A 19,860-nucleotide genomic window follows, 5' to 3' on the forward strand; every position below is an offset into this window, starting at 1 on the left:
GCCAGCTTACCGCTACCGTAAGCAGCGCTGGTATTGAGTTGAGATGTGGAGCTAAATTCTGCTCTACGCTCACTTTTTTGTGGCTAACGCCGGGTATCTAAAAACCCGTAATACCAGCGTTACTGTAGGTGAGCGGTAAGGAAAAACTGTGCGTTAGCACCGCACACCATTACTGACAAAAACTCGTAATCTAGACATTTGTTTTTGGTCTGAAAAGACTAGCGAGTCTATCAAGCTGAAAAACAAACATTTGCTCACAGTTTACACTGAGCTCTATAACAGCTTTCTACTTTTCATATATGGACATAAATGGGCTCACATTATTGACAGCCTCTTCTAGGTGTAAAGTGTGAAATACATGTAAAACACACAGGCCTAGATTTGGAGTTTTGCGGTAGCCGTGAAAACCAGCGTTAGAGGCTCCTAACGCTTGTTTTAGGCTACCGCCGGTATTTGGAGTCATTAACTGGGGGTGGCGAGGGAAATGAAGTGGGTTGAAATTCTTATATTCAAGGACTGAATCACTTTGTATAATACTTATAGTCCCAGAATCCCAGAACCTAATGCAATAATATACATAGAAATGTACAAATATGTGTGCAAGAGAGATTTGCAACACACAAAGAGAAAGATTGCAGGTTGCTGGATTGTGTAATAACTGTACCCACTGTAGATAAAGGTCAGACACATAAAGAATAAGTAAGTATCAAAATCATCCGATCATTCACATTTATACTAAATAACTTTATTAGTGAAAAAATATATTGAAAGTCCGGCTGGACTCATACACATGCACACACACACATACTATTAAAACTAGCTGGAACTCAGATAATATTATTGGTATATCAGATAGCACTCCCGTATTCAAATTATAGTAACTAGCAGGGAATCTAAACTATTTATAGTGTTGCAATATTGAACCCTGTTAGTATATAATAGATTATAGACAGCAAGAAAAAATAATTGCTGTATTGGTTAGTCCTCCTTTAAGGCAAGTCTACACTATTAGGATAGGCAAAAACACTGTATAGTCTGAAGTGCTGGGTATTAGTGCATGAATTAGCCAACCCAAGCACAGCCTTAAATATCTGCGTGTTTGAGTCCTAAACTGAGTGAGAGTTGCACTGAGATTATTGTTAACGATACTATTGCTAGTAATAGTTCAAGTGGTCAATATATAGGCCCCATAGATATAAAATATAAGCCTGGATTAAAGAGACAAAATATGTTGAGTGCCTCTTATTGAGCCACAATATAGCTGTTTGCCGTGGTATTTGTGACCTGGTATTCAGGGTGAATATATTTGAACAAATTAGCATAGACCGATATTGTTTGCTACAAACTAACAGACCTTGTCGTAATTTTACCACATCCAATAGTAGTGCTTGATAAGCTAGTTTGAATGTGGTGCAGATAGCCTGCTTTTTAATTAATATAAGTCGCTATTGTTTGCTGCAAACTAACAAGCGTGTCAGCAATTATAACACATCACACCATAGTGCTTAATCAGCCAGTTTGAATGCTGTGCAGTTAGTCTGCTTATTACCGTAAATTTATGAGTTTTAGAAATCTGACCCCTATTATCGGCCAGAAAATTACCACTGAAATACTTAGAGATATCCCATTACAAACAGCCACCAAGTTAAATCGTCTACATTAGACGTGAATGAGGACTAAGCTATAAAAAGGTCTCTTCTATAGCGGAGACCTGATTACTTTTAACTGTCTATGAATATTGGAATAATATCAAGAGTGCTAGCACTGAGTCAGCAAATTAAAAATTGGGGGTTCAGTAACCCCGTGTTCGTGCCCCTGACGCGCGTTTCACATTACGCTTCCTCAGAGGGGTACGCGCCGGCCGGACAGAGCGGGTTATGTTGGAATCAAAAACCCGCCTCCGTGTTTTGATTGGTTCAACGGAATACCGCTATGTGACTTCTCATTGGTCAATCCTTGCAGTGTGACACATGGAAGTTCAAAACGGCACATTTACTTAAAGAGCTGATAAGTTATCATTTACGAGCTAAATTTGTCAGAAAGTCATTTGAAAGAGCAAGAGTTGAATGTATCTATCCGGTACATAGTCAAACATCAAGAACGAGATATAAAATATTGAGTGCGCTTTATTCATTACTGCGATATGTATTACTTGTGAATGATGTCTCTGTTAGTGATCCATTGTATTAGTGGAAAGCTGCTGGTCATTACCTAGATATAGTATCTAAATCATCTATATCACCTGGTTTTACATTATACCGTAGATGGATTTATGAAACTTTATTTATATCGATACTGGGATAGACACTCAATAAAAAATTCTAACAAGTTAAAATATTGGTTGTCATTCAATAGTAGTCCAATATTACGGACACCATATTACTGTTCTCTGATCAAACTGAAAGTTCACAGTTTAAGAAAGTTTTCATTAAAGTGCCGTATTTTAAATACCATACATGATAGTTGTACTCAGATTGATTATTAATCAAATATACAGGAAAACTATATCCACAAAAAAATAAATAAATAAGTAAATAAATAAGATTCTAGGGACTAGATAGTGTAAGTGAAATACAGTATGGTGATGAAATGTGAACAGAGGACATACATAAATAATGAAAGGATGTGATGCTCACAAAAAGTGTGAGAGAGAAGGGGAATGTGCGTGGATAAATAAATTCCACATGAAATATATTGAATCAAGTGTTCCAAACATGTATAGAAGTGAAAAGTCTTTCTGCACTACAGTGGAAAAAAAATATTAATTAATAATTGTAGAGAATTAATGGGGGAGGTAGTAATAGCTGAAAAGTGATAATTTATGTACAGACAATTTTTGCCTAAGTGTAAAACATATATTCAACGCTCATAAGGGTTAGTGAAAAGCTACTGTGTACATAGACTGTGTTTTTGTTAACTTAATATTAAAATGGTGTGAAAAGGGAAGATCTTTTAAAATTAAGACTTATTATAGGTAAACATTGTAATTGTTGAATTCATTTAATCCGTGTGGATGTACAGTATTGAGTAGATGTATCCAACGGCATTCTGCTTTTAATAATGAATTTTCTAAATTGCCTCCTCTAATGCCAAGGGAGACTTTCTGCAGAACAGAAAATTTTAAATGGCTGCTTGATCCTTGATGTTTAAGTAAGAAATGTTTTGCTACACTTGTAATCTTTTTGCCTTTTTGTAGGTCTTTTTCTGCGTTCTTGATATTGTTTTTATGTTCCAAAATTCTGACCCTTGCCTCTCTGGTCGTCATGCCTACATAGGCTTTCTCACATACACAATAGATGATATAAATAACTCCCAGGGATCTGCATGTGAAGTGGTGTTTAAGTTTTTGGCTTTTCCCATATTTGTCCTGAATTTCTTTGATTTTCCTAACATGAGGACAGACAGAACATGTACCACATGGGTACATGCCAGGGTCAGTATCACTTTTTTTTGGAGTGTGTATATAATGACTCTGTACCAGTTGATCTTTTAGATTTCTCGGTCTCTTATAGCCTATTTGTACTCTCGCTCCTAATGTATCTTTAAGCTCAGGGTCACTGGTGAGGATATGCCAGTTCTCATTGAGTATCTTAATCACACTTTGCATCTGCGGATTGTATGTAGTGATCAGTCTAGGAATGGTGGTGGAATTGTCTTTGATTCTAGGACACAATAAAGTGTCTCTGGATGTTTTCAGAGCTTTGAATTTTGCCTGTTTGATGGCCCTATTGCTGTAGCCTCTTTGTAGTAGCCTGGTTGTAAGAAGTTTACTTTCATTTTCATATATAGAGACATCAGAACAATTTCTCCTCAACCGCAAGAACTCCCCATATGGAATTGCTTTTAAAGTGCATCCTGGATGTGCACTTGTCCTGTGCAATAATGAATTTGTAGCAGTTTCTTTCCTAAAGACCTTAGTTGCAATGGTGCCATCAGTATTTTTTGTAATTGTTAGATCTAGGAAATCAATTTTACCCAAATCGGCTTGGTATGTCAATTTGATGTTAAATTTGTTTTGATTGAGAACTGAAAAGAACTCATCAAGATGTTCACGTGTACCTTCCCAAACAAATAGTACATCATCGATGTATCTTATCCATAGAGGTATATGGTCTGTGTATTTCTCCATGCCTTCAGAAAAAACAATTTTTTGTTCCCAGTGCCCCAGGAACAAATTAGCGTATGTTGGGGCACAAGAAGTGCCCATGGCAGTTCCTTGTGTTTGTAGGTAGAAACTATCTTTAAATGTGAAGATATTATGAGTCAGGACATACTTCAAAAGGAGTAAGATAAACTCATTATGGTCTTTGTTATCCGATTCATTGGTGGAAAGAAAGTATTTGACTGCCTGTATACCATCATTATGTCTGATACTAGTATATAGTGACTCTACATCTGCGGTGATGAGCCAGGTATCACTATTCAGATGTAAGTTTTGCATAATTTTTAAGACCTCCATAGTATCACGGACATACGAGGGCATAGCAGTAAGGTATTCCCTTAATCTCTGATCTATATATCTGCTAGCTGCCTCAGTTAGATTATTATTGCCCGATACTATGGGTCTTCCTGGTGAACCCCCAATTTTTAATTTGCTGACTCAGTGCTAGCACTCTTGATATTATTCCAATATTCATAGACAGTTAAAAGTAATCAGGTCTCCGCTATAGAAGAGACCTTTTTATAGCTTAGTCCTCATTCACGTCTAATGTAGACGATTTAACTTGGTGGCTGTTTGTAATGGGATATCTCTAAGTATTTCAGTGGTAATTTTCTGGCCGATAATAGGGGTCAGATTTCTAAAACTCATAAATTTACGGTAATAAGCAGACTAACTGCACAGCATTCAAACTGGCTGATTAAGCACTATGGTGTGATGTGTTATAATTGCTGACACGCTTGTTAGTTTGCAGCAAACAATAGCGACTTATATTAATTAAAAAGCAGGCTATCTGCACCACATTCAAACTAGCTTATCAAGCACTACTATTGGATGTGGTAAAATTACGACAAGGTCTGTTAGTTTGTAGCAAACAATATCGGTCTATGCTAATTTGTTCAAATATATTCACCCTGAATACCAGGTCACAAATACCACGGCAAACAGCTATATTGTGGCTCAATAAGAGGCACTCAACATATTTTGTCTCTTTAATCCAGGCTTATATTTTATATCTATGGGGCCTATATATTGACCACTTGAACTATTACTAGCAATAGTATCGTTAACAATAATCTCAGTGCAACTCTCACTCAGTTTAGGACTCAAACACGCAGATATTTAAGGCTGTGCTTGGGTTGGCTAATTCATGCACTAATACCCAGCACTTCAGACTATACAGTGTTTTTGCCTATCCTAATAGTGTAGACTTGCCTTAAAGGAGGACTAACCAATACAGCAATTATTTTTTCTTGCTGTCTATAATCTATTATATACTAACAGGGTTCAATATTGCAACACTATAAATAGTTTAGATTCCCTGCTAGTTACTATAATTTGAATACGGGAGTGCTATCTGATATACCAATAATATTATCTGAGTTCCAGCTAGTTTTAATAGTATGTGTGTGTGTGCATGTGTATGAGTCCAGCCGGACTTTCAATATATTTTTTCACTAATAAAGTTATTTAGTATAAATGTGAATGATCGGATGATTTTGATACTTACTTATTCTTTATGTGTCTGACCTTTATCTACAGTGGGTACAGTTATTACACAATCCAGCAACCTGCAATCTTTCTCTTTGTGTGTTGCAAATCTCTCTTGCACACATATTTGTACATTTCTATGTATATTATTGCATTAGGTTCTGGGATTCTGGGACTATAAGTATTATACAAAGTGATTCAGTCCTTGAATATAAGAATTTCAACCCACTTCATTTCCCTCGCCACCCCCAGTTAACGATTACATTTACTAGGTTATCCTAGTTTTTCTTTGAGGGAACTTACTAATATAAAATGAATTTACAACAAGATTTAGCACTCAGACAACAAAAAAGACTTAAAGAACTTAACCAATTATTTGATAAAAAAAACATTGATGACACTTCAATAACCAAAGATGAACTGAACAACACGCTATGTAACTTACATCAAACATTATACAAACAAACCAAAAGATGGTGGAATTGGCACTTCTTTGAGAAGTATGCAGAGCGAGGCATCATACCGAGAGGCTTAAGGATCAAAATGTTCCCAGCCTTTACCTTAAACAATGAAAGTTTAGTAAAAGAATGGGAAGGAACACTGACAGAATGTTCACTAAAATTAATTCAAATATTAATAAAACACGACACCTTGGAACTTAATAAATTAGATGCAGAGATTAAAGAACATAATGAACTCCTTAAAAAATTTGAAGAAAAATTCGATTTTGTAGAAACGTATCAGACATACCAAAAAGAATTAGACAAACTTGAGAATGAACTAATTCAAACCAAAAAACAAAAACTGCAGAGAGATATAGATGATTTCCAACAACAAAGAATTTATAGATGGAGATATCAGACATCCAACAGAAATAGGTACAATAGGACTCAAATAAGAGAAAACAACAGTGGTACAGAAACAGAAACTGACATCTCTGATAATGAAAGTAATAGAGATGAAACGGAGCCTATGACAAGAGAGTTCCCAGTATCAGCAACACTAGTTAATCCTTTACCGGGTACATCTAACACCAATAGAGAAGTGTCTTTTTTAGCATTAAGTCACCGACAACAACAAACATTAAATCCGACAACAGCCAACAAACCAACAAGGGGAAACAAAAGGAAAAACACAGGCCCCCAAAGACAATCAGAGAGGAAGAAAGAGATGTGTCCATTCACCACAATCAGGACCAACTCATGAGAGTAATTAATCTGAGTAAACACTCTCTGAATATTAACCATGAGAGTGTCCTCTCTAAAGGATTAACTTTCTGCCCCACCAATACTCTAAACAAGTTTGAGTTAATTAAAGACATACACCTATTCTCACGAAAGCTGTTACTTAAAAAGATGTATTCAAATAAAAATGATCCCTCTCTATCTAAGGAGGAATTAGACTCTCTGCAAGATCTGGAAGATCTTTTAAGTGAATCTGATACTGAAACCCATGCTACCCAATGGAAGAAAGGGTTAAAACCGAAATCCACATATACACCATCTGCATCAATTTCACCTCAAGTCAGTGTTTTCTCACAGATTGTATGCCAAAAAATTGAAACTTTACCTATTTTTGATGCGAATAATAACCTCACTCTCCCTGAAAAAAGGGCATTGAATGATATTCAAACATGGACAGATGTAGTCATTAAGCCGTCAGACAAGGGCGGAAACATAGTATTGTGGCCCAAAGATGACTATGTTGATGAAGCCATGAGACAGTTATCTAATAAAGATTGTTATAAAAAACTACTACTCAATCCTCAATCTGACTATATGGAACAATATAATAAACTCATAGTTAGGACATGGGAGAATGGAACCATCACTAAAACCGAAAAAAATTTCCTGATACAAAAGAACCCTACTCTAGCGACTATATACTTTCTGCCTAAGGTCCACAAAAACCTTACCAAACCACCAGGAAGACCCATAGTATCGGGCAATAATAATCTAACTGAGGCAGCTAGCAGATATATAGATCAGAGATTAAGGGAATACCTTACTGCTATGCCCTCGTATGTCCGTGATACTATGGAGGTCTTAAAAATTATGCAAAACTTACATCTGAATAGTGATACCTGGCTCATCACCGCAGATGTAGAGTCACTATATACCAGTATCAGACATAATGATGGTATACAGGCAGTCAAATACTTTCTTTCCACCAATGAATCGGATAACAAAGACCATAATGAGTTTATCTTACTCCTTTTGAAGTATGTCCTGACTCATAATATCTTCACATTTAAAGATAGTTTCTACCTACAAACACAAGGAACTGCCATGGGCACTTCTTGTGCCCCAACATACGCTAATTTGTTCCTGGGGCACTGGGAACAAAAAATTGTTTTTTCTGAAGGCATGGAGAAATACACAGACCATATACCTCTATGGATAAGATACATCGATGATGTACTATTTGTTTGGGAAGGTACACGTGAACATCTTGATGAGTTCTTTTCAGTTCTCAATCAAAACAAATTTAACATCAAATTGACATACCAAGCCGATTTGGGTAAAATTGATTTCCTAGATCTAACAATTACAAAAAATACTGATGGCACCATTGCAACTAAGGTCTTTAGGAAAGAAACTGCTACAAATTCATTATTGCACAGGACAAGTGCACATCCAGGATGCACTTTAAAAGCAATTCCATATGGGGAGTTCTTGCGGTTGAGGAGAAATTGTTCTGATGTCTCTATATATGAAAATGAAAGTAAACTTCTTACAACCAGGCTACTACAAAGAGGCTACAGCAATAGGGCCATCAAACAGGCAAAATTCAAAGCTCTGAAAACATCCAGAGACACTTTATTGTGTCCTAGAATCAAAGACAATTCCACCACCATTCCTAGACTGATCACTACATACAATCCGCAGATGCAAAGTGTGATTAAGATACTCAATGAGAACTGGCATATCCTCACCAGTGACCCTGAGCTTAAAGATACATTAGGAGCGAGAGTACAAATAGGCTATAAGAGACCGAGAAATCTAAAAGATCAACTGGTACAGAGTCATTATATACACACTCCAAAAAAAAGTGATACTGACCCTGGCATGTACCCATGTGGTACATGTTCTGTCTGTCCTCATGTTAGGAAAATCAAAGAAATTCAGGACAAATATGGGAAAAGCCAAAAACATAAACACCACTTCACATGCAGATCCCTGGGAGTTATTTATATCATCTATTGTGTATGTGAGAAAGCCTATGTAGGCATGACGACCAGAGAGGCAAGGGTCAGAATTTTGGAACATAAAAACAATATCAAGAACGCAGAAAAAGACCTACAAAAAGGCAAAAAGATTACAAGTGTAGCAAAACATTTCTTACTTAAACATCAAGGATCAAGCAGCCATTTAAAATTTTCTGTTCTGCAGAAAGTCTCCCTTGGCATTAGAGGAGGCAATTTAGAAAATTCATTATTAAAAGCAGAATGCCGTTGGATACATCTACTCAATACTGTACATCCACACGGATTAAATGAATTCAACAATTACAATGTTTACCTATAATAAGTCTTAATTTTAAAAGATCTTCCCTTTTCACACCATTTTAATATTAAGTTAACAAAAACACAGTCTATGTACACAGTAGCTTTTCACTAACCCTTATGAGCGTTGAATATATGTTTTACACTTAGGCAAAAATTGTCTATACATAAATTATCACTTTTCAGCTATTACTACCTCCCCCATTAATTCTCTACAATTATTAATTAATATTTTTTTTCCACTGTAGTGCAGAAAGACTTTTCACTTCTATACATGTTTGGAACACTTGATTCAATATATTTCATGTGGAATTTATTTATCCACGCACATTCCCCTTCTCTCTCACACTTTTTGTGAGCATCACATCCTTTCATTATTTATGTATGTCCTCTGTTCACATTTCATCACCATACTGTATTTCACTTACACTATCTAGTCCCTAGAATCTTATTTATTTACTTATTTATTTATTTTTTTGTGGATATAGTTTTCCTGTATATTTGATTAATAATCAATCTGAGTACAACTATCATGTATGGTATTTAAAATACGGCACTTTAATGAAAACTTTCTTAAACTGTGAACTTTCAGTTTGATCAGAGAACAGTAATATGGTGTCCGTAATATTGGACTACTATTGAATGACAACCAATATTTTAACTTGTTAGAATTTTTTATTGAGTGTCTATCCCAGTATCGATATAAATAAAGTTTCATAAATCCATCTACGGTATAATGTAAAACCAGGTGATATAGATGATTTAGATACTATATCTAGGTAATGACCAGCAGCTTTCCACTAATACAATGGATCACTAACAGAGACATCATTCACAAGTAATACATATCGCAGTAATGAATAAAGCGCACTCAATATTTTATATCTCGTTCTTGATGTTTGACTATGTACCGGATAGATACATTCAACTCTTGCTCTTTCAAATGACTTTCTGACAAATTTAGCTCGTAAATGATAACTTATCAGCTCTTTAAGTAAATGTGCCGTTTTGAACTTCCATGTGTCACACTGCAAGGATTGACCAATGAGAAGTCACATAGCGGTATTCCGTTGAACCAATCAAAACACGGAGGCGGGTTTTTGATTCCAACATAACCCGCTCTGTCCGGCCGGCGCGTACCCCTCTGAGGAAGCGTAATGTGAAACGCGCGTCAGGGGCACGAACACGGGGTTACTGAACCCCCAATTTTTAATTTGCTGACTCAGTGCTAGCACTCTTGATATTATTCCAATATTCATAGACAGTTAAAAGTAATCAGGTCTCCGCTATAGAAGAGACCTTTTTATAGCTTAGTCCTCATTCACGTCTAATGTAGACGATTTAACTTGGTGGCTGTTTGTAATGGGATATCTCTAAGTATTTCAGTGGTATTTGGAGTCAGTCAGGAAAGGGTCTAACGCTCACTTTTCAGCCGCGACTTTTCCATACCGCAGATCCCCTTACGTCAATTGCGTATCCTATCTTTTCAATGGGATCTTCCTAACTCCGGTATTTAGAGTTGTGGCTGAAGTGAGCGTTAGAATTCTAACGACGAAACTCCAGCCGCAGAAAAAAGTCAGTAGTTAAGAGCTTTCTGGGCTAACGCCGGTTCATAAAGCTCTTAACTACTGTACTCTAAAGTACACTAACACCCATAAACTACCTATGTACCCCTAAACCGAGGTCCCCCCACATCGCCGCCACTCGATTACATTTTTTTAACCCCTAATCTGCCGACCGCCACCTACGTTATACTTATGTACCCCTAATCTGCTGCCTCTAACACCGCCGACCCCTATATTATATTTATTAACCCCTAACCTGCCCCCCACAACGTCGCCGCCAGCTACCTACAATAATTAACCCCTAATCTGCCGACCGCAAAGAGCCGCCACCTACATTATAGCTATGTACCCCTAATCTGCTGCCCCTAACACCGCTGACCCCTATATTATATTTATTAACCCCTAATCTGCCCCCTCAACGTCGCCTCCACCTGCCTACACTTATTAACCCCTAATCTGCCGACCGAATCTCGCCGCTATTCTAATAAATGGATTAACCCCTAAAGCTAAGTCTAACACTAACACCCCCCTAACTTAAATATAATTTAAATCTAACTAAATAAATTAACTCTTATTAAATAAATTATTCCTATTTAAAGCTAAATACTTACCTGTAAAATAAATCCTAATATAGCTACAATATAAATAATAATTATATTGTAGCTATTTTAGGATTAATATTTATTTTACAGGCAACTTTGTAATTATTTTAACCAGGTACAATAGCTATTAAATAGTTATTAACTATTTAATAGCTACCTAGTTAAAATAATTACAAAATTACCTGTAAAATAAATCCTACCCTAAGTTACAATTAAACCTAACACTACACTATCAATAAATTAATTAAATAAAATACCTACAATTACCTACAATTAAACCTAACACTACACTATCAATACATTAATTAAATACAATATCTACAAATAAATACAATGAAATAAACTAACTAAAGTACAAAAAATAAAAAAGAACTAAGTTACAAAAATTTTTAAAATATTTACAAACATCAGAAAAATATTACAACAATTTTAAACTAATTACACCTACTCTAAGCCCCCTAATAAAATAACAAAGACCCCCAAAATAAAAAAATGCCCTACCCTATTCTAAATTACTAAAGTTCAAAGCTCTTTTACCTTACCAGCCCTGAACAGGGCCCTTTGCGGGGCATGCCCCAAAGAATTCAGCTCTTTTGCCTGTAAAAAAAACACATACAATACCCCCCCCAACATTACAACCCACCACCCACATACCCCTAATCTAACCCAAACCCCCCTTAAATAAACCTAACACTAAGCCCCTGGCTCCGATATCTTCATCCAACCCAAGAGGGGGCTAGACATCCATCATCCGACGGCTGAAGAAGTCCAGAAGAGGCTCCAAAGTCTTCATCCTATCCGGGAAGAAGAATAGATCGGGACCGGCAACCATCTTCTTCCAAGCGGCATCTTCTATCTTCATCCGATGAGGACCGGCTCCATCTTGAAGACCTCCACCACGGACCCATCTTCTTCTTCCGACGACTTCCCGACGAATGACGGTTCCTTTAAGGGACGTCATCCAAGATGGCGTCCCTCGAATTCCGATTGGCTGATAGGATTCTATCAGCCAATCGGAATTAAGGTAGGAAAATTCTGATTGGCTGATGGAATCAGCCAATCAGAATCAAGTTCAATCCGATTGGCTGATCCGATCAGCCAATCAGATTGAGCTCACATTCTATTGGCTGATCGGAACAGCCAATAGAATGCGAGCTCAAACTGATTGGCTGATTGAATCAGCCAATAGGATTGAACTTGATTCTGATTGGCTGATTCCATCAGCCAATCAGAATTTTCCTATCTTAATTCCGATTCGGAATTCGAGGGATGCCATCTTGGATGACGTCCCTTAAAGGAACCGTCATTCGTCGGGAAGTCGTCGTCGGAAGAAGATGGGTCCGCGGTGGAGGTCTTCAAGATGGAGCCGGTCCTCATCGGATGAAGATAGAAGATGCCGCTTGGAAGAAGATGGTTGCCGGTCCGGATCTACTCTTCTTCCCGGATAGGATGAAGACTTTGGAGCCTGTTCTGGACTTCTTCAGCCGTCGGATGATGGATGTCTAGCCCCCTCTTGGGTTGGATGAAGATATCGGAGCCAGGACGGATCGGTGTGATACCCGGTGAGGTGAAGACAAGGTAGGAAGATCTTCAGGGGCTTAGTGTTAGGTTTATTTAAGGGGGGTTTGGGTTAGATTAGGGGTATGTGGGTGGTGGGTTGTAATGTTGGGGGGGTATTGTATGTGTTTTTTTTACAGGCAAAAGAGCTGAATTCTTTGGGGCATGCCCCGCAAAGGGCCCTGTTCAGGGCTGGTAAGGTAAAAGAGCTTTGAACTTTAGTAATTTAGAATAGGGTAGGGCATTTTTTTTATTTTGGGGGTCTTTGTTATTTTATTAGGGGGCTTAGAGTAGGTGTAATTAGTTTAAAATTGTTGTAATATTTTTCTGATGTTTGTAAATATTTTTTTATTTTTTGTAACTTAGTTCTTTTTTATTTTTTGTACTTTAGTTAGTTTATTTCATTGTATTTATTTGTAGATATTGTATTTAATTCATTTATTGATAGTGTAGTGTTAGGTTTAATTGTAGGTAATTGTAGGTATTTAATTTAATTTATTTATTGATAGTGTAGTGTTAGATTTAATTGTAACTTAGGTTAGGATTTATTTTACAGGTAAATTTGTAATTATTTTAACTATTTTAGCTATTAAATAGTTCTTAACTATTTAATAGCTATTGTACCTGGTTAAAATAAATACAAAGTTGCCTGTAAAATAAATATTAATCCTAAAATAGCTATAATATAATTATAATTTATATTGTAGCTATATTAGGATTTATTTTACAGGTAAGTATTTAGCTTTAAATAGGAATATTTTATTTAATAAGAGTTAATTAATTTCGTTAGATTTAAATTATATTTAACTTAGGGGGTGTTAGGGTTAGACTTAGCTTTAGGGGTTAATACATTTATTAGAATAGCGGTGAGCTCCAGTCGGCAGATTAGGGGTTAATGTTTGAAGTTAGGTGTCGGCGATGTTAGGGAGGGCAGATTAGGGGTTAATACTATTTATTATAGGGTTAGTGAGGCGGATTAGGGGTTAATAACTTTATTATAATAGCGGTGCGGTCCGCTCGGCAGATTAGGGGTTAATAAGTGTAGGCAGGTGGAGGCGACGTTGTGGGGGGCAGATTAGGGGTTAATAAATATAATATAGGGGTCGGCGATGTTAGGGCAGCAGATTAGGGGTACATAGGGATAATGTAAGTAGCGGCGGTTTACGGAGCGGCAGATTAGGGGTTAATAATAATATGCAGGGGTCAGTGATAGCGGAGGCGGCAGATTAGGGGTTAATAAGTGTAAGATTAGGGGTGTTTAGACTCGGGGTACATGTTAGGGTGTTAGGTGCAGACGTAGGAAGTGTTTCCCCATAGCAAACAATGGGGCTGCGTTAGGAGCTGAACGCGGCTTTTTTGCAGGTGTTAGGTTTTTTTTCAGCTCAAACAGCCCCATTGTTTTCTATGGGGGAATCGTGCACGAGCACGTTTTTGAGGCTGGCCGCGTCCGTAAGCAACTCTGGTATCGAGAGTTGCAGTGGCGTTAAATATGCTTGTTGTGGACTCTCAATACCAGAGTTATTTTAAAGGTGCGGCCAGAAAAAAGCCAGCGTTAGCTACGCGGGTCGTTACTGACAAAACTCTAAATCTAGCCGACACGTTTTTACACATATCAAAAGTATATGTTTAATTAATCATTTATAATTACATAAATGTATTGTTTTAAGATAAATATATTAAAGGGACAGACAACACCAAAACGATATTCTTTAAAAAGATAGATAATCAATTTATTTACCATTCCCCAGTTTTGCATAATCAACACAGTTATATTTATATACCTTTTACCTCTATGACTACTTTGTATCTAAGCTTCTGCAGACTGCCTCCTTATCTCAGATATTTTGAAAGACTTGCATTTCAGGCAATTAGTGCTGACTCTTAAATAGCTCCACTGGGGTGAGCACAATGTTATCTATATGACACACAGGAACAAACAGTACATGTTATTAGCTATTCACAGGCAGACTGTGAGATAAGAGGTGGACTGCAGAGTCTTAGAAATCAACCTGTGAGCCTACCTAGGTTTAGTTTTTAACAAAAAATACCAAGAGAAAAGCAAATTTGATGATAAAAGTAAATTGGAAAGTTGTTTAAAATGACATGCCCTATCTGAATCATGAAACTTTAATTTGGACTTTACTGTCCCTTTTACTAAACATAGGAGTCTGACTTAGATATAAAATAATACATTTAGTAGATATTTAAAAATATATGAGAATTTCTATTGCGGCTGAGATGATCACGGGTGATGATAACAAGTACAAAAGTACTTTTATGCTACGCAACATTCTGAGATTCTAATTTTCTTCTATAAAATGACCATCTTTCTGAATGTTAAATGAAAATAGGAGAAAGAGTTGCACTTATTACCACGTGAAATATATGTGCAGCTGTAAAACCGAATAAGGAAGTATAAAAACAGTGTGAAAAATAGAATCCGTTAACACTTGTCACCAACTTTATGATTTAACAGTTTACAACTAAACGTCAATAATAGAAAACCGTCTCTAGCCAATTAACAAACTGCAACTAGTACCAAAAGTAAATTACCTGAGTTGAAGCATTTACCAAAACTTACCTTAAATTAAATATGTGATCAACTTACCTAAGTTATTCCATATCTTAACCATTTCTAGCATAATACCTAAGGGGAAAGTCAGTCTCATTTTGTTATTAGACGGCCATTTGAATGAACCCATAATAAGGAAAATACAATAACTGTTATATAAATATTTGGAACGATTATTAATTGGACTATTTTTTCAACATCTCAACCTCTATGTTAAGCCATCCAGAAACTGTTCCATAAATCACTGCAATCCATAATATGATACAGCACATAAAATGTAATGCATACATTTATCAGGATGTCTTTTTATTTTCAGACTTTCACTTAAGTTTGGCAACTTAGGAAATTTAAAAGGACTTACTTTAAGGTAAGTAATAAAATATGAAATTGGTAACTCAATAATTTATTATTGTGGAAAGTATTCTTCAAACTCCTTGTCAAAATCTGTTACTTGTCTTTTTAAGTTACACATTTGTTAGGAATAACAGTTTACTAGGCTTTAAAGGTCCCCAATTAATTTTTTAGCAGTTAAATGCAAATGGTTAAATGTTGCTGTCTCTTAAACAAGCTTTCCCCAAACCTGAAGGGGTTCTTAATGATAAAGCTAACAGGTTCACTATTTGCAGCATTTGTCAAGGGTAACTTTTTTCAATGATAGATCTGTAGCTCACATAACACAATTTAGGGGAGTACCCTACATGTCTTAATAGGAAAGAGAAAGATAACAGTAAATTACATACTATAAAATTTGTTCCTGTAATTTCCTAGATATTTTTGCAGTTTATCTAGAAAAACAACAGAATATACAATGTAATAAACTCACTTCCCTGAAGGCGGATGCTACAAGCTTCAGACTCGTAGAGAAGCGTCAGTGTGTATGTCATGACGCCACCATTGCATACACACATAACCATCGCAGTTTAAAGGGACATACAACCAAAACATTGTCTTTCATGATTCCGATAGATCATACAATTTTGAACAACTTTCCAATTTATACCTCTCCCATAGGACTTTGTGCCAAAACACCTGCAGGGTCATTTGCAACATAAAGGTCACAAATAACTCTACCTTTAGTACAGGAAACATAATTGTAATTATTAACAGAAGACTTCTGCAATTTCTGTGGGCTAAATTTAGTGCACCTATCTGGGTCCAACTCTGACATAATGGTATTTTCCTGCTTCCATCCCGGTTCTTGTACTGACCACTTATTTTGCTTTGCTCCCTGGTGTATGTTCCCAAAGAGTTAAAATAATTTTACCACTTGCATGTTACACTTGCTGTTGCCCATTAAATTCAGTAGAATACCCAGTAAGGGTTTGTGTGAACATGATACAGTATGTAATCATTAACACCTTCAACATCCATTCTTAGCAACAATTTATGCAAAACAAGGCCTCTGTTGTTTTAAATAAAAGAAATGCAATCAATTCTGGTACCTATAGTTATTATTTATAACACTATATACATTATAAACTGGATTACAAGTGGCGCGCTATTTAGTCCTTTTGCTTGCATGCAGACACAGCTGGAAGTAAACTTTTAATGCAGGCAGGCTAGCATGTGCATTACAAGTTGAAAGCAAAATGTTTGCATGTGAGTGAAACCCGATGCGTGCTAACTTGAGGACTTTGAATATTGCGAACGCTCTTACTTCTTCTTCCCAGAGTCTTTAATGGAGCTCACTGTTAAAAAAAAAACACACACACACACACACACACACATATATATATATATATATATATATATATATATATATACACACACACACATATATATATATATATATATATATATATACACACACACACATATATATATATATACACACACACAAACACATTATAGCCCTTTCAGTTCAAATACCTTGATATACCTTTTATCCTTATATCATTTTTTATTAATATTTATATAAATAATTTTTATCAGATAGTATGTATATACTGTGTTTATATATATATATATATATATATATATATATATATATATATATATTAGAAGGCAAGATGTTATGATTCAAGCGCATCCGAACAGTTCCTTGTGATCACCTAAAAATGCCAGGTGACGCTACACCACAGTGATTATTAAAACTGTGGATAATATTAATCTAAAAATACAAATTTATATAAATATACAATGACATTAGTATTTGTAAATGATAGATTATAAATACTTATAAAAGCAAAATATAAACTGCAATACAGCGCATGTAACAAGCAGTTTGAGGGACTATTAAATAATAATAATAAATATTACGAAATGGAGGTAATAAAAGGTAAGGAAGGTAAAAAATCCGGTTAAGGCTGATAGAAAATATATATATATAAATAATAAAAAGTTGAATACAAAGTTGAATACAATATACGTTAAATTACGAGAACAAATACATGTGGATATGAACAAATAAAAAAATGACAGTCGTTATCTATAAAAAAATATATACTATATAGATATAAGATAAGAGTGCCAAATAGAAGTAGTAGTCCAAAAAAGTTAATATCACAATTGTATTGCCACAGGGGTTCACACAGTCTATCAGTTCAAATGTGCAAATATTGGTGCAGATATTTCTTTGTCCGTGTCTGGTTACAGATGGGTACTCACCAGATTTCACCTCAATCTAATGAGGTAAGTATTTTGCCCACAGTTGTACTCATCCGGATTGTCTGTACGGTCTTAATTAGGAATAGTTTATCTTTTCCTCCATTTCTCCCAGGATGGTAAATGGGTTCTGTGTAATGCTCCGATATAAATTGAGCATAAAAACAAAAAGGAACACCAATAGTGTAATACAGCTTATTTATTTAAGTAACATACACACATATAGGATTCCTTTGTGGTTGTGCTTACTAGACAAAACCTCAACAGATGAGGTATGTGACAGACGTGAAGATACAGATTTACAAAGTCGATAAATCAAGCATCTGTTATATTTCAAGTTTAAAACTACCAGGACCGGGTAGCCTGTGAAAAGCCGCCTTACGCGTTTCGAAGTGTGTCTCAGAGGGAGTACATCAGAGGCATAATAGTTGTTTAAAATTGCATGTTTTATATCTGAATGTTTTATATCTGAATCATGAAAAATAATAAAGTGTGCGTTTCATATACCTTTAAGGTTGCATGATTTAGCAACACATGGATGCATAACAACAGATTAATCCTGATGACAAAAGTAGCACTGACTTTAATTTGGGTTAACAGTAGCGACTCCTTGTGCCATGTTACAAAACACTGCATTCATATTACTGCCACTGACCCCCTTTACTTTCCGCCGTGGACTTGGTCTGATATGAACCAGTGAGGCTTACACAAATAAATTTCAATAGCGCACCACGCTGTCCATTTGTTACCGGGTCAACACATTCATTTGCCAGACATCAATCAGACTTGTTACTTTAGCATAGCACAGCAGCCTCTGCCTTTACTTTTTCTATCTATTGACGCTTACCCTCCTAACTATAGTATACCGCCATATCTATTGGGAGAGTACTCACTCAACCATTCTTTTGATAGGCCAATTGTGTTGTGGTTGATTAGTTGAAATTGATGTCCCTCAATATTCAATCCTGTAGCACTTTTCATCAGACTGTTTAATGACCTACCCCTTCACACACTGCGGTAAATAAAGCGGTATCCCTAGCAACCATACTCTACTCACGATCCAGTGTTGAGATAATGTAACTTGACCACATAATTTTAATCACATTGGCCGCGATCTACCAGCAACGTCTTCGGGATCTACTGGTAGATCCCGATATACCTATTGGGCACCCCTGCCTTAGAGCTTATGAAGGGTTACATGAGTTTCTAGTGGTTTGCACCTTATGCACATGTTTGTGCGCACTCACACAATCAAACATATACTGTATATATACTGTATATTATATGTAAGTAATGATTCACTCATTAATTCTCTTTATTTTATTGTAGATTTCTATTGATCAAAAGCCTTTATAAGCCTCCTTCTCAAAATTGGTTCAAATTACAATGTGTACAGATACTTTTCAACAATTCCGTTCAAGCTACTTATAGCACAACAAGAATATTTGCTCCAATCAACTTCTCCTACCACTGCAAGCATGTCACCAGCATTCACAAACATGATGCACTCTTGATACCCAGCTCCTTGGATGATAATTCAAAACAGTGGGAAATTACATTTTTTGACTTTCAGGTAAGAAAAAAGAGTAAAGCCTCCAATTCCTTGTCATAATGACATAGGGTTAAATGTTAGCTTAAAGACTATTATTATTATTATTATTATTATTATTATTATTAACAGTAGTATTAATAACATATAACACCTTTTAAAAATATTGTTTATGTAAGAATACAAGTTATTCCTGTAAGTATATTCAAAAAACTTTGGGACTAATACATAGGCCAGATTACAAGTGGTAAAATAT

The 19,860-nt window shown here is 35.9% G+C and overlaps 1 protein-coding gene across 1 annotated transcript in view; it reads left to right on the top strand.

Annotated features, from left to right (window-relative positions):
* LOC128646910 (V-type proton ATPase subunit S1-like protein) overlaps positions 1-19,860 on the top strand; it is a 92,427-nt gene that overhangs the window by 27,469 nt on the left and 45,098 nt on the right. The window contains exons 3-4 of the mRNA XM_053699714.1: positions 15,768-15,818; positions 19,385-19,628. Coding sequence (XP_053555689.1) covers positions 15,768-15,818; positions 19,385-19,628 — 295 coding nt within the window. The remainder of the gene's footprint in view (positions 1-15,767; positions 15,819-19,384; positions 19,629-19,860) is intronic.

Source organism: Bombina bombina, chromosome 2 (assembly GCF_027579735.1).
Source record: "Bombina bombina isolate aBomBom1 chromosome 2, aBomBom1.pri, whole genome shotgun sequence".
NCBI classification, from domain to species: Eukaryota; Metazoa; Chordata; class Amphibia; order Anura; family Bombinatoridae; genus Bombina; species Bombina bombina.